General features: G+C 33.5%; 1 protein-coding gene across 5 annotated transcripts in view; it reads right to left on the reverse strand.

Moving 5' to 3' along the window:
* Positions 1 to 5059: 5059 nt before the first annotated feature.
* The window catches only part of Sema5c (Semaphorin 5c), a 112740-nt gene continuing 101423 nt past the window's right edge, over positions 5060 to 16376 (reverse strand). For 3 of the 5 annotated variants that reach the window (XM_014233832.3, XM_036361041.2, XM_014233829.3), the window contains 8 exons: positions 10392 to 10599; positions 9735 to 9911; positions 9528 to 9671; positions 9256 to 9455; positions 6796 to 8618; positions 6574 to 6729; positions 6242 to 6444; positions 5060 to 6184 (listed from right to left, as the gene is read on the reverse strand). In XM_014233832.3, coding sequence (XP_014089307.2) covers positions 5939 to 6184; positions 6242 to 6444; positions 6574 to 6729; positions 6796 to 8618; positions 9256 to 9455; positions 9528 to 9671; positions 9735 to 9911; positions 10392 to 10599 — 3157 coding nt within the window. In that variant the 3' untranslated portion in view covers positions 5060 to 5938. The remainder of the gene's footprint in view (positions 6185 to 6241; positions 6445 to 6573; positions 6730 to 6795; positions 8619 to 9255; positions 9456 to 9527; positions 9672 to 9734; positions 9912 to 10391; positions 10600 to 16376) is intronic. The other 2 variants (XM_036361043.2, XM_036361046.2) reach the window with 2 other exon arrangements.

The raw sequence follows: 16376 nt of genomic DNA on the forward strand, positions 1-16376 counted from the left end.
TCACCAGGCAACTTCAGTGCGGTATGGTCGTTCGGAGTCGGTTTAAGCGGCACATCTAATGTAACAATCTAAAAAATATGATTTTAAGAAATTTAATAACACAAAACTACGGTATCAATTTTATTTAAATTTTACGGTTATATTATACATATTTTAAGAATACTTAGCAAAAATTTTGTACAAAATTTTTGAGTATTTTGCAAATTAAAAAGAAGTTCTCCACTGTTGCATTGCTTGAGGCCTTCTCCGTGGATAAAACTTGAAAACAAGAAATTTTCACTAGTTGTTATTCTCCCTACTCCTACTCTATGGTCTAAAAATAATTAAAACTTAACAAAATGTCGCGTTTGAAAAAAGAAGTTGAATTTTACTCAACATTTTGTGCGTTTTAGGCCTGCCAAAATTCGATTTTTAATCAGTTCAAAAGTATATAAGTAAACCGGTATATCAGGGTACGCAAAACTATATACAGAACATGCATGTTATTGATCAGATCATTTGTCTTCGTGTAATCCACTCAAGCAAATTTTAAAAATATTGTTATGAGAAAAAAACTTTTTACTGATAATGTAATATTGGACATCGATTGCTACTTAATGGTTGTCGACTTGTGATTTTAGACACTCGCTCGCCAGTCGTTTTATATTCAAACGTTGTGTACTTGCTGCCATTCTTCAATCATCAAGAATCTACTGGATTGAAAAATAAAAAATTTAATCTCAAGCATGTAATCAAGAACTAAAAAGAGAAATTTTTTTAGAATTAATATTTTTTTCACGTTTGCGTACTTGTTTCAAATTAAAAAATAAAAATTTCAATTTTAAATTTCGCAGCATCGGAAATAAAAATTAAATTTTCTTTTTTAAGAAAAATTAACAAAATTATAGAATTTAAAATTTAAAAAATTAAAAAAATTAAAGTTTAATTTTTAATCCCAACAGCAGGATTAAAAAAATAATATATAATTTTTAATACCAATATCAGGATTAAAGAATGAAAATGAAATTTTGGTTGCAAAATTTTTGAAAAAGAAAAAATTTGCAATCCTGATTCTACGCAACCAATAACAACATATGTCTATTAAAAACTCCTTTTTGAATTAAAATTTTGACTGCGTTCATTTATTTTACTAACTTTTTTGTTGCAGCCATATGCCACCGTAAAGTTAAAATGCCGATCTTTTCTCAACAAAAAACGAACCTAACGAAAATAAAACAAAAAGCTGCAAACAATTCTAGCTATAAGGCACTCTTTTGAGCACCTATAGGCTGCTAAGTATATCCTCCTCCCTAATATTACAAAAAAAAAATAATTTTTCATTTCAACTTATATCGAGCCACTTTGTATTACTAAAACAATGTATTTCTTATTTTCAACCATATTTGTACATTTCCACCTAGCAATTTATCACTGTTTCACGCATACATATATAACTAGCGTACTAGTCATTTTTTAATTTTTAACACTTCCCACAAAGCGGCATCCATTCTTGATTGACTTTATAAAGTCAGTATCACTGACGCATTGTGCTTTTGTATGCCTCATATTGGCGTACAGTAGGTACAGTTACAATAATAAGGCGATACTACACTGCTTCTTACAATTTTTTAACAAATATTTACAAAAGTGTTTTATTCGAAAGTCTCTGTTTAAACACGTGTTTTCATATTTTTGTGTAAATATATGTTTTCTTTCTCCTAGTTTTATTCATCTTTTATTTAAACGCCACCATTTCTTTTCCGCGTGCTTAACTGTCTTCCAATTTAGATATATTTAATGTATATATATATACGTAGGTATGTCTTTGTGTATTTAGTTGTGATCCATTTTCTAAAACTTGTATAGCTGTTCTTTATTTTGCCCCTAATTTCCCGGCATTTTAGTTGCTTTCCTCAAAATTGTTTTTATTTATTTATTTTTTTTAAATTTTGTTTTTTTTCTTGATTTCGTAAATAATTACACACCGTCGACAACAACTGCGCTGTGCCCTAAATAAAGTAAATGGCTCCAACTGACTGCAGTAGACTCAGCTGTGGTAGAGCATTGTATTTTTAAATTAATAGCTTTTTAAATAACTATTTCCACTAATTCATTTGCTGTACTAATTTAAACGAAATCGAAGATAAATTGTTAAAAATTATTGAAAGCTTAAACATTTCTGAGAAAAGTTGAGAAATGCTTGCATTAAGAAATTTATTTCAAATTATTTCGAAAGCAAATTTTCCTAAATTGTATACTCACTGTCTAAAAATTATGTTATATATTTATAAACAGCGCCAAGTATCTCTTAATATGTAATAACTTAAAGTTTTCTTGGATCATTTCAATTATTTCTTTACTTCAATTAGCGAATTTACATGGAAAAAAAAATATTATTTGGAAAACAAACACTTTCAATTTCAGCCAATTCATAATATTAATAACTTAATTTTATGTAATATTTATTATTTTAAATTTTTCCACAAAATAAAATATATTAAAATTTACGAAAAATCAGATTATTATCAGAGAATGTTAATGAATCATGAATGTTAATGAACATTCTCTCATAATGAACATTCTCTCATGTTAATGAATCATGAATGTTAATGAACATTCTCTGTTTGCGCCTTCTCTATTCATAAACATTCTCTGGATATACTGCTTTATCTACTTTGTTCAATAGAGTGGTTCCGCCTGAAATTCGTTGCATACCTTACAGGCGCGGTGTTCCGCCATGTAAATATGGTGCTGTCTTATCGACTTACTACAATGAGCACTTCCGCACGAAATTCGATGCATACTCCACAGGTGCACTGCTTTGTCGATGACAGTTTGTCGGCCACTGTAGCTGCAAAATGTCAGCAGAGAATGTTAATAAATAAATAATAAAATCAGAGAACGTAAATAAAATTCATTTAATTTCTCTGATAAAATAAAAAAAAATGTATTAACATTCTCTGGTCTGGTAAAATATGTGTATTAAGAGTAGAAATTGAGTGATTTCAAAGAAAATCGGTGGAATTTTGTAGAAAATTCATTAAATAAAATTGGAATTATTTAAATACATTTCTTTTTATTAACTAACTTTTTTTTAATATTAGTTTTTTTAATCAATGTTAAAAAAATTTTGGAAAAAAAATTTTTTTTAATAATTAATTTTACTTAATTAATAATTAAAAAAAAAAATTTTAATAATTTTATTTAATTAATAATTTAAAAAAAAAAAAAAAATTTATTAGATTAAGGTAAGGCAAGAAAAATGCGGGTATAAAATGTAGAAATTGAGCTTTTTAAACGATAATTTGGTGGAATTTTCTAAAAAAAATATTCAAAACAAAATGGAATTGAAATTTTGTTAATCATTTTTATTAATTTTTTATACTTTCTTTCGTGTTACTTTTTTCAAAATTTTGTTTAAAATAATATTTTGTATACTTTTTCTTGAGCGATTTTAAAATCCTGCAAATAAAAATGGAAGTGCAATTTTTATTAATAAATTTAAAAGAAACTTTTTTTCAAAAATTAATTATTATTTTTTATATTTTAATTTAGGTTTAGCAGTAATGAGAGAAATTGAGCGATTTAAATAACTGGACTTTTATAAAAAATTATTTAAAAAAAACTGGAATTGAAATTTTATAATTTTTTTCAATATTTTGTACAATTTTTAAGATATTTTTTTAAATTTTTTTTAATAATTTTTTTAAACAAACTGTTTTTAATAATTTTTTTTAAGTACATTTTTTAAGAATTTTTTTATTAAATATTTTGCAACACATTTTTTTATGAATTTTTTTTAAATTAATAATTTTTATTGTAATTAAATATAATTTGTACAATAAAGTTTTCTTCTTCGACTGCTGTTGAGTTTTGTTTTTTTTGTTTCTGTAAATTGCGCAATTTTTAGTTAAATAAAAGACATTCTTTTGTTAGTGACATTACATTCTTTTTATTATAATTTTTTTTTTTAATCTATCTTAAAATAAAATAATTATACAAATTATACGATAATACATTTATTTACATTTTTTAAACCATAAACTATATTTCGATTTAGTCAACAATCTTAGCTGCTCCTTTGTGAATAAACATTTACATATTTTTCTACATAAAATTTTCAAAGCGACACTGTATATATTTAGATAAATTTTATACTTTTTACTACACATGGAAATAAAGTATTTAAAAGAAAGTTGAAGTTATCGACATAAATTTTCAATTTTGCACACTAACTAAAATTAAAATTTAATTAGCACAAACTTTTAAAGAAATTTACTAATTTGGTTATAAATTGAGTGCTAACAATTTAGTCCAAAAAAATAATAAAAAAAAAATTACCGAAAATTGTGTAAGAAAAAAATTTCAGAATTTGAAAAATAAATTAATAAAAATTAGTTGAAAGTGTTAAAAATTACGGTAAGCAAGAAAACATTTATTAGCCGAAAATATACTTTTACATTAAAATTAAATAAATTAAGTTTATGTAAAAGCTTTTGGTTAAATATAAGTAGTCTCAAGTGAAGAAACCATATTAGAAGCACAAAAAATAAAACAACATACAGAGTATAATGAAAATCGATATTCATAAAAAAAAATAGTTATTGAAAATTTTGTTGACGTTTTGTAATTTAATATATTAATTTTGAAAAAAATTATATCAATAAATATATTTTTTTTTTAAAGTTTTGTTAAAGCAAAAATTTAAAAACAATCTTTAAAAGTGCAATCTAAATTATCAAAAATATTTTAAATAAACTATAAATGAGTTCTTTAATATTTGATTGTTCAAGATTTTCAATCTAAAAGTCTAATTAAAAGGTATATGGATATCATAATAACAAAAATTTTGATTAATTACAGTGAATTATTTTAAAAATATGTTCAACCAAATATTTTGAAAATGTTAAAAATTCTAAGTATTTTGAAATTGTAAAGGTAAAAATTAAGAAACAATCTAAATTTTCAAAATTATTTTTAAATTTAGAAAATTATTATTTTGATATGTTTATACATTTTTTTTTGAAAATGTGAAACATTTTTAAAGTATTTTTTATTTTTTATGTAAAGTTGCAAATTACAAAATAAACAAAAATTTTAAATTTTCACAAATGTTTTTATTTTTTTTAAAAGGTGCAAGACTTTAAGAAATAGTCAGAAACTGAAATACTCAAAAATGTTTTTAAATTGAGAAATAATTAATACTGCACTAAAATGAAATACCTCAAAATTAGATTATATAGGGTAGACACTGAATAAATAACAAAAATTCGAAATTCGCAGCTAAAATTGTTTCGTTGACAATTTCGTTGCATTGCAAAAAAATAATAAACTTACTTAAAACTAACAACTTAACTACTTGATAAATACATACATACAAAGACAATTAATTTAATGTTATATATAAAAATATAAGTACTCAATATGAGTCAATACTGGCTTAACCACTAAATGCACTTCACTGCACGAAATTTTATTTAGCAAAGCACTTACAACAACTTTTGTAAAAAAAATATTTATTACTTTACTGTAGATCAATGTTCTAATAAACATATACGCTCCTTGAATTACTTTTTTTTTTTTTTGTTTTGCTTTAAATTACTACACTTTTCTGTTTTGTGGCAGACTTAGCGCTCTGATGGCACACAAAATGATACTATGCAATGTTCCACAATGAGTCTCATATTCAGAAGAAATAGAAGTAGTTAGATAATTAAGCCACATACATATGTATGTGCGCATGTGTTTAGCTTAAGATGCGTCTTAATTAGCTGCCAGGCAGCATAGAGCACATTTGTGCGACCAAAGGTACGAGTTTACTTAATTTATGAAAGGCACACAAGCTTGCCAGGCTCCAAAGCTCTCAGCGCCCACTAGACACCAGCGGGCGTGTGTATTTGCAGCTGCTGCTTTTTCAGGCGCGCCACCCGTTTTGGCGCACGAATTCAGCATACCAACACTAGAACTTCTCATCGTCGATATTCGAGCGGTAATTATTCAGCTGATGTGAATTCCTCTTCAGGGTGCCCGTCTCGCAGTCATTATAGGTCTTCGCCAATACTTTGGGCGTGTGATTGTGCGCCATATTGTTGCGCGTCAGCGTGCCAGTGTTGCAGCTTTTCGACGGTGATGGTGAGCACATATTGAAGCTGGACTGCCGCTTCACTTTCGGGCGCACCTCGTAGATCTGTAAATTCAAAGACTGCTGATATTTAGAAATAATTTTTGTTGTGTTTTGACTGAAGTTTATGTGGTAACTTACATCTTTTGTTGGTAAGCTGGAATACTGATTGGCATAAGAATCATAGTTGGGCGCAACCGGCGTGTTATTCTTATTCAACGCCAAATCTACAGGTTTTATGAAACGCTTGGTCAAATAGAATGTGCCGATTATGGTGATTACGTAGATTATGGAACAGAGTAGTATGATCCAGGGCCAGGAGGTGCTGGAGGAAAGGCGCAGGGCTGGAAGAGATATATAATTGTTATTAAAGTATACAAGATGCGTAAGCAATATTCCAAGCGCTAATTGTATGCCACTTTTTACTAAATAGAAGCCGCTTTAGCGTCATTCCTTTACTTTTTGAAACTCACCTTCATATTCATTCGGCACGCAAGCGGTCTTTTCGAATTCTGCACCACGGCACTCGGACGCTGATGGTATATCCACCATACACTTGCGATGTCTTATGCGTATGCCCTCACTTGAGCATTCCGACCAGGGGCTCCACGTGCTCCAGCCAATAAAGTCTGTTAGTAGAAAACAATTTTGTCAAACTAAAAACCAACACGAATAAATGAAAGCGCGTCACTTACCAGTACAAGGCGCCATCGCGCACTTTTCCTCCTCAATCGCTTTGCCACTGCACAGTTTATCGTGACCGCCTAAGCAGCGACGCGTACGTCGCCTTAAACCCATGCCGCATGTAACCGAACAAGGCGACCAATCCGTCCAACAACTCCATTCATGCGTCTGCACCACTTCATTGAGGTTCGTCGCCGGTACCACCGCCGCCTCTTCACAAGCTTGTATATTACAGACGCGTGCCTGTGTGGCATGACGTCCACGATGCTTGCCACTGCCAGAAACGTCGTGCAAACGATATTGCAAACCGCCGCCACAGGTAACGCTGCAAGGACCCCATTCACCATGTTCTTCGCGTTCCTCAGATACTGCAGGCGAACCCGCTAATGCCACCGATGCGCCATATACTTCATGATGACGCTGGCAGCTACCATCCGCATGACAAGTGCGTGTCTCTTCTTTAGCCAGTGCTATGCGCAAGCTATTCACATCTGTGGTGCTGCCACGACAGACGTATCTGAAGCGACGCTCAACATATGTGCCGCTTGTTTCGGTACTCTTGCGGCTATCATTGTACTCCACCAACCAAGGTGTCCACGAACTCAATTTCTTTACTTCGGGACAGGCATGTACATTGCAGACTTCGTAGTCGATAGCGCAGCCAGGACACTCCTGACCATCGTTCTGTGGCACCGGATCGTTGCATTCACGGCGTCGTATGCGAAAGCCGCCACCGCATTGTGTGCTACATTCGCTCCACACACCCCATGGACCCCAACCGCCGTCGATGGCTTGCAGCTTGGGCGTGGGGCAAGGTGGCAAATGCCGACAATACATTTCTTGATGATCATCACCGACACAGGTACGTCCACCATGCGCTGGCTTTGGATTGCCGCACGTGCGTCGACGCGTCTTCACCGCTATACCACATGTTTGTGAGCATGCAGACCATTCCGACCAATTGGTCCAATCACCATGTACCGTGCAGTTTGTTACCTCTGTCGTGATACCATCACAGCTGCGTCCACCATTTTGCGGTTGTGGATTGTTACATTCGCGCGTGCGGCACATACAATTACCATCGTCATCGCCGTGCTTCTTGCAATTGTACCATTCAGACCAGGTGGACCAAGCGCCATCGATAGGCGCATTTAAAATGGGACACTGCAAAGTGTCCGGTTGCAGCCAGAATTTGTTCAATTGTTGTACCAGCTCCTGTGGCGTGCAACGCTCAATCAACTCATTCCAACCACAATAAGGATCCATAGCATTTAAGCAGCTGCTCTGCGACACATGGCGACTGCAACGTTGTGCCGGTATGCGTATTAGCGCCTGTTCGGTTCCGAGATAAAGCGATTCGGTCACTTTCAAGTATTCCATTTTCAAAATATCACCATCAGCACCATTATATTCCGCTGACTGCCAGACTTCAATCAGACATGTTTGCGCGCGTCGCTCCTCGAGCTGATGCTTCACGGAAAGTTTCTTGATACGCTTGTCATCGGTCGAAACGAACAGCACGTGCACTTTTTCGGTTTTCGTTTGCAGAGTGTCCAAAGAAATGTGCTGGAAGCGTTCCAATTTGGAATAATACAACGGTTGTTCGGTCATCGGCTGCACGGCGTGAGCCATCAGTTGGAACTTCGAAGACTCAAGCAGACGTTTGTAACGCATGTCCGGAGATGGCGTTTCGCATTGAAACTGGCTACGGTGTGGCATGTCTACTATGCGCCAATCGGAATCGGCAGAATCCTGATAGCGGAATGGACCGTCGAATGCGGCATTAATAGACGTGAGATTGTAGGAACAGACCGCTGAACCGTGTATGCTATTGCTGTGTGTGGTAAATTAAAGCAGAAGAGGTTTATTTTTAATTAATCGTAATAATAAATTGGGTTTTTGCTATTTTGAGGTTATTTAAACTAGGTTAGCGGTAAGTTTTGGTATTATTAAAAGTCCAGAATTCGAGTTCTTTCAACACAATCAAACCTCAGTAAGCGGATTGTTAGATAATTGGGGTATAGATGGCATTAAAGAAAGAGGCGACGCATGTTCGGATTTCGGTACATCGGAGAAAGATATTTCAAGTCAATAATCAGAGAGAAAATATGTCAGATTTGCACTAGGAAATCAAGCACTACGAACTTCAAGTATAGAATAACAGTTAGTGAAGATATAGGTTGACTCTTTGCGACTGATTTAAGGTATGCGTTTGTAGTTGGGTTAAGTTAGATATCGTTAATTTATTGAAAGTATATTGTTATTTCTCGGCGTCGGTTTTATATCAAGCATGTCTGTATGGTTCATTTCAAAAAAGTTTCTTTCCTTAAGACCGCTTTGTTGGTGACAAGATATTAATTGTTCCAAATCTTTAGGAGTTAAAGAAATTTCGACGGGGGTTTCACAAGAGAGGGGCTTAAACATTTTACACAAATAATTCCAAGAACTTACGTAACTGTAAAAGTACTTACGCTGGTGTCGTAAAGGTCGCATAGAGCACATCCTCATCAGCTGAGTAAGTCATGCCCTGTATCTCATCAAAATAAAATGGATATTCACCGGGTAACGAGCAATTCAAACGCGCTTTAACAAAGGAGGTCCAACTATTCTTCAAAATTTGGTCGCCACCGGCATCATTTTTGCAAACTCTGGCAATGCGCGAGTAGATAATCTGCAGAAAAACAAAAAATCATTTAACTTTGTTGAAGAACAATTTTTTATAGGGTTTGACTTCAGCACTTACCTTGCCCCAGCTACTGTACTCCACAGCCGGTTCGCGGAAGAGAAAATAAACGAAATTGCCCGCCTCAAAGCTGCCCACAAAATGTGGATTATTCAGCCAATTGTTGTTGTACTGTTGCGTGCGCACAATGTGTCGGTAACCGAACTGTAAAGAAAATAAAATAACGATTAAATAGAATTCTGCAACAGAACATCTCCACCAACTTACGATTTTCTTCGGCTGCACTTCGGTGCGCAAAATCGCCGGATCGCCACCTGAGAAATCGGTCGCGGTGCCCACAAACATTTTATCCGTGCTGGACATTAGACTCGTGATGCTTGAATGCGGATTAAAGGGACACTTTCCCACACCGTTATCATAGGCTACAATCGTAAGATTCTCCATCTAATGTGTGCAACGAAAACAAAGCAATTGAAATAAAACATGCAAAGTGACAGGACAAGACAAGAAAAGCGCTTACGAAATGCAATGAATTATTGATTGCCGCGTGAATTAAGCAAATACAGCTAATCCAGCGCACAACCAGCAATCAAGCATGTAAAGCGCAACAACAAAATGACAAGCTAGTGCAGCAAGCAACAACTAGTAAACCCACCAGCTTACATGCAACTTGCAACTTGCTAATATTTGCTGTTAATGTTTATTACACAGGTTATTCATTTCGAATTGTTTTTGTTTCGTATATTTTATTCGATTTTGTTGTTGTGCACTCATGCCAACGCTGCTTGATTGCTGGTTGCGTTGATTGTTGTTGATTGTCGTTAGCTTGCGCTTGTTTTTTTATTTATTTATTTTTTTTTTTGTGTGAATATGTTGTGGTTTTTTGGGTTATTGCTTAAGACACATATGTGTCTGAGTACCAACCTGGCGCCATGAACATTGCGGCTGAAAGGCGTTCGTCCCACACGCGTACAATTGATTCTCACCGTAGCTTTGGAGTACGCGCACATAGTTGCGACACAAACGCTCCGACTGGCCTTTTACCTGACAAATGCCAATCTGTTCGGGCGGCGCTGCCCAAACGGCACGTTCCAGTGGCTCCAAATCGAAGGACATGCGATAAATTGAGTCGCTGTAAATATGTCACAAAGCAAAAGAGTTAAAAAATAATTAGTTATTTTTGGATATCATGCGAAATACACGTCGAAAAGTGTGTGGTTGTTAGGTTTCGTGCAAAATAAAATATGTATGTCAGAAAAAAATTAATGTGTTTATATGGACATACTTGAGGGATTTATGCGTTTTAAGAGTGGCTGTGATGGCTTTTGGGCACTTTTAATTTTATGTCTTTTAATTCTAATCAGGTGTTGTTGAAGTGAACAAGTTTATAAACGAATCAAAGCAAATATTACCAGGGGCAAATGAGTTTTTGGGAAAGTAGAGCAAATGTGCATAAAAATATCAAATTATTTCGACAAATAGTTGGACTTGCAAAACATAAAAAATTTGTCTGAGCTTCAATTTTTTTTGTACAACAACCAATCTACGCAGACTTATTTAAATATTAATTATTGATTTTATTGTAAGCTTCCAAAGTGCTTTGGCTAGTCATTATGTGAAGCCATAAATAATAAAAAAATTTAGAAATAGCAGAAGGGAACGCAGAATTTAAGCATATTTTCGAAAATACCCTTTGGAGTTGCTGCCACATGTACTTGTAGATATTCTTTATCTCAGTTAAACCAAGCAACTTGCTATCATGAATTTTACAAGCCTATTACTATGTTATTCTTTAAGATGTCTATCTTTTTTCCTCAAGCACCAAAACTCTTACTCTCTTCATAATAGGTGTTACAAGTATTTATCATCTGAGGCTTTTTACTTTATAAATAGCCGTGAAGTCGTGCTGCTGTCTAAATAACTATGCCCATAAGAACGTGTGTATTTTAAATTTTGACAGATGCTGTCTGTCGCTTGTCGTTGTCTATGTGTTCAGCACTTAAGGCTTGCGATATGAGAGAGTTTAAAAAAAGTAGATATGTGAGTATATGAATATTTAAAGGGTATTAGCGTTTGTTATAACGGAAAAGAAAGTGTAAGTTATAAGAAATAACTGGAGTGATGTAAAATACTCAGTAAGGAACATTTAGGCACTTCATTAACAAATAAAAAAAAAAATTTTAGTGGAAAAAAATGGAAAGTATTTCGTTTTCGTAATAGTTAAAACTCCACTCAACTTAGCGAACCGTAGGCCGTGTTTTTACGCCCCGATATCAACTTATCTGTTGCCCGAATCAATATTTTAAAGTAATTTAACACTAATCCAGCCAACGGCCTAACAAAATAGCAATTCAAAGGTGAACAATGTGTCTGACCTTAATTCGATACAAATCGAATTGCTTATTTAAAGGTGTTGCCACACCAACAAATTACAAATTTAATTGCTGTTTAAATAAAAATATATATATCTGAGCGCAGATTAACGCCTTCAAGGTTCCGTCAACATATTTATTGCAAGCCAGAAATTTTTTTAATAACATAACTCATAGCGTAACGCCGTTAATTCGGCATAAATGTGGGTGGCATGCGCCAAACCTAGCCAATTGGAATTAACGAACGCATTGAGAACGTGACGGTTTTGGCTGAAAAGTTTAGACATGCTAATCCTTTTGTTAGTATAGTATTATATTATATTATAGGAGAGCGTAATATATACATATAAGTACATAGTAAATATATATACATATATAAGTACACTTGTACAACAAAGCATTAAAAATAATCATAATATTCCAGAGAAATGCATTTGCGCAGGCGTCAACAAGTATGTCACGCGCCGCCGTGCATTCGCAGCCGACCAAATATGCAAAATAAAAGAAAACGCAAACAGCTTACAAGAACGCTTAGCGAAAAAATGCGCCTATATATGTGTGCGCTTGTATGCGGCGGCCAACTGCCACACTTAATGTTACTGCCACACATTTTTAATAACCCGAAATTAAGTAGTTTTTTCTCCGAAAAATGAATAAAAACGAAAATATGCAAGAAAAATATTGCAAATCGCCAAAGCAAAGCAAATAAGTACACCAAGTGTTGTTATTGGTTTTGTGCGCCGCAAACGCTGAACGAAACGCGCGTTGATTGCATGACTTACTGACTGACTCGCGCGCTCACCGCTTGACCAACCTGCAGTCAACCTTTCCACACCTGCTGCAACGTCTTAATAGGCGCGCATGCCGGCATGTCTGTTTGTTTGTATGTATGCGTGCGCGCCTGCATGACAGTTCGTTTACGCTGCCAGCCGCCGTTTAATTACGAATGCGCATGCAAAATTTATGCGTGAGAGTGCGCGTGCATACAGCAACCTGCAACATGCGAAACACGAGCTACAACAGCAATAACAAGCGCACACTAATAACAGCTGCTTTGTTGCTTGTTAAGTTGGCTGCAAACGCCAGCAAATCTGCAAATCAACAACGTTCAAGCAGCTAACAAATAGCGCCTGTGGCCAAATAGCAACGTTACATGTTGCAAGCGGCGCGGCGCGGCAGTTCATTCGGCAGCACGCGGTTGTTTTGAGAGGCGGTGGAGGTTGTAACGGTGGCGGCGGTGACGATGGCGTTGAGTTTGATTGTCGCAACAGTTAAGCCCAGCCAAATAGTGGCAAATCTCTGGGGCGCAACAACAATAGTTAGCAACTGCAGTCGGTGTTTTACAGCAGCGGTAGTAATAAAAGAATGCCGCCATCAAGACGCTAGGCGAACGCCTACACGTGGCGGCTAAAGTGAACCGTTTCATATTGCATGACGCAAAAAATAATAAAAAATAAATAAAATTAAAATAAAAAATAAATACAAAATAAATAAGTAAAATTATCGAAGCTTTAAAATATAGCTGGCGTCTTGAGGTCGCTAGCGCACAATTTGAAACAAGTAGTGCTGCTTGTCAGCTTTTTCTTAGTCTGTCATTGTTGTTGACTACTGTTGTTGTAACTGTAACAGTTACTTTTACACACTACACACTATGTTTGCTAACTATATTTAACAGCCAATTCATTTTGCTATTGAATCTAATACCGTAGTGGGTCGCTTTGCGCTTATTATGCTGCAGCTATTGAAAGCAATGGTTGCGCATGCGCTGCGCTTGTTGCATTAACATGCCTTGCATATTCGTATATCGCTGGCGGCTAATATAATATCGGATATGACAATTTGGGTTTGCAAGGTGCGCGAAAAAAATGGAAACGTTATTAAATTTTATTTAAGGTGATGCAGGATTGCAAATAATGCATTAAAAAATAATTGAATTAACATTAAAATAATTAGTTTTATATTGTATCTCCGAAAATCTTAATAAAAATTAATTTTTATATTTTTAATTCTAAAGCTGTATTAAAAAAATTAAAAAAAAAATTTAGTCACAATTTTATAATTAAAAACTTTTTTTTTTTTAATTTAAAATTATAAAAAATTAATTTTCCATTTTTTATACTAAAATAGGAAGTAAATTTTCAAGATTTTATTTTTATTCCAAAATTGTTTAATTAAAAAATTCGCAACCCTAATAGTGTCTAAGTAAAAATCAAAAACTAACACTTTAAAATAAAGCTAAAAAAACATATATTTTTTATAAGAAGTTTTTAAAAAATTGTATTAAAATCTGGCGAATTTTTATTTACTAATTTACTTATTAAATAATTTTTATAAGAAATTTGCTTTTAAGCTCATAGTTTAGTATTTTTATGAAAGCGCTCAACTCTAACTCTTTCAAAAGAAGCCATATATGTTTTTAGATCTTATATGTTCTGCATCGATTTCAAATATACATATATGAGTATTATTTTTAACTAAAGTAAAATTATTTTTATATGATTTTTTTGTCTACTAAAATTCACAAAATTCTCGAAAATATAAAACCTGTATAAAATCGTATACTTTAATTCGGTTAACTGTTTGACAACTCTATATACCCATATATAGCTATATATAAAAAAAGGTAACGAAATTCTAAAGAGCAAGGCATCGAACTTTAACAAGATAACATTCGAAAAAATCTCATCAAGAGAAAATTGTAAGCAGTTTTTATATGTATAATTCGAACCTGATGAGAAATTCATAAGCGAGCGTGCTTACTAGAGCTATTTCGATGTTTAATCCGCCATATATATTAAACTACTTTATTTATCCCCATTTTCGCAGATCTTTGAATCCAATTTAAATTTAAAATTAATATTAGAGACAAGATGCCACAAGTTGGATAGTTTAAGAAGAGTGGTTTTATAGAGACTATTTGAGCTAACCGACAGTTTCACTCTCTCAACACTCGAATAAGTTATTTGTCAAAGGCACACTACATAATTGCGTGGTAAGTACAAACTAGACAGAAAAAGCAGCCCCAGTTTGGTGGTCAATAAACTTTGCAAATTTTGAGATCAGTTGAAGGAAGTTTTATATTTTTAGTACAAAATTTAGTAAACTATATAAAAGCTTACATCGTTCAATATAACGAGTCAAGTTTTCATACAAAGAACTACCCCGTGCTAGATAAGTTTGTGAAATTTTTCAAAAATCATTAAAAAATATGAGAGCTTATTTTAACGATCCAAAGTAAATTTCTAGTTTATATTGTAAAGCCATTATTAAAATTTGTGAAAAGTATGTAATTGTAATGCTCAAAAGTGCTAATTGCAACGAAAATTGTTATATTATCGTTTTTCTTGTTCTATGTTAATCTCGCCATAAATTTCCAAACGATTATTATTATTTTTTGTGTGATTTTCTTACTACAAACCATTAACTATTGCAACTATTTTACATGAATGTGTAACACCAGGCATTTATGCTTATAATTAAGGCAAATTATTGTGGAAAATTAATCAAATAATTACGAATGAAAAAATATTGAATAAACAGATCAATGCAACCGCCAAATAACCACCTCACCAACTGCACTTTACTAACAACTACCGTATGGCTAGTAAGCAGGCGATTGAGTAAGAGCTCAAACAATGATCGATTGCAATTGTCAATATGTTCGTAGCAGCAGCGTAGTTGTGCGCGTGCGCCACACGATAGCGAAAACAACAGTTACAACAATGAGCTGACATATCTGCATGTACGTATGTAGGTATGTATATTACAGCAACAAGTTAAACTGTGAAATATTTTGTGACAACAACAATAACAAAATTAAATGTGGCTTTTATATGAGCAGTGCTGCAAGTTGGCGCTCGGTGATTGCACCAAAAAAAAATTGATCTAGAAAAAACTATTTACACGAAATGTAAAAACAAGAATAAAAAATTAATAAAATGTGTGAATTAGGCAGAAATGCTGTAAATTGAAAATAAAAGTAATGCAAAAGTATATACATATAAAAATCTACTGTAGCCACAGTAAAAATGCTACAAAAATAATAATAACGAAATCGCGCTGCAGCTTAGCGCTATGTTGGCGGCATTTCAAAGCGCTGGTGGATTTGCTGGCGCATAGCGGCCACAGCGCGCTTTTAAAAGAATTTAATTTCATTTTTTGTTTTTGGATATTATGCGATAGTAGAGCAATTTATTTTATATATTTTTTGGTTTTTCCACTTTTGTGTGTATTTTTTTGTCTTTGTTGTTGTCGCATAAATTGTTACCTAATTACAGTTTAATGAGTTTATAGTAATTTTTTATTGTTATTAACGCACTTGTCTTTTTTGATTGATAATCGCAAGGAAATATTTAAAAATTTTAGACTTAACAAAAAAAACACGAAAAAAATTTTACATGCACTTTTATTCGCATTGCACAACATTGCATTGCTATATCACGGGTATAACCGCAGCCATCAGTCAAGTTTTGCGCGTTGTGTTGTTATGATAATTACACGCAACCGGCATGTGGCGCAATGACGACCGAACGCCATC

The sequence above is a fragment of the Bactrocera oleae genome, chromosome 6 (genome assembly GCF_042242935.1).
Source record: "Bactrocera oleae isolate idBacOlea1 chromosome 6, idBacOlea1, whole genome shotgun sequence".
NCBI classification, from domain to species: Eukaryota; Metazoa; Arthropoda; class Insecta; order Diptera; family Tephritidae; genus Bactrocera; species Bactrocera oleae.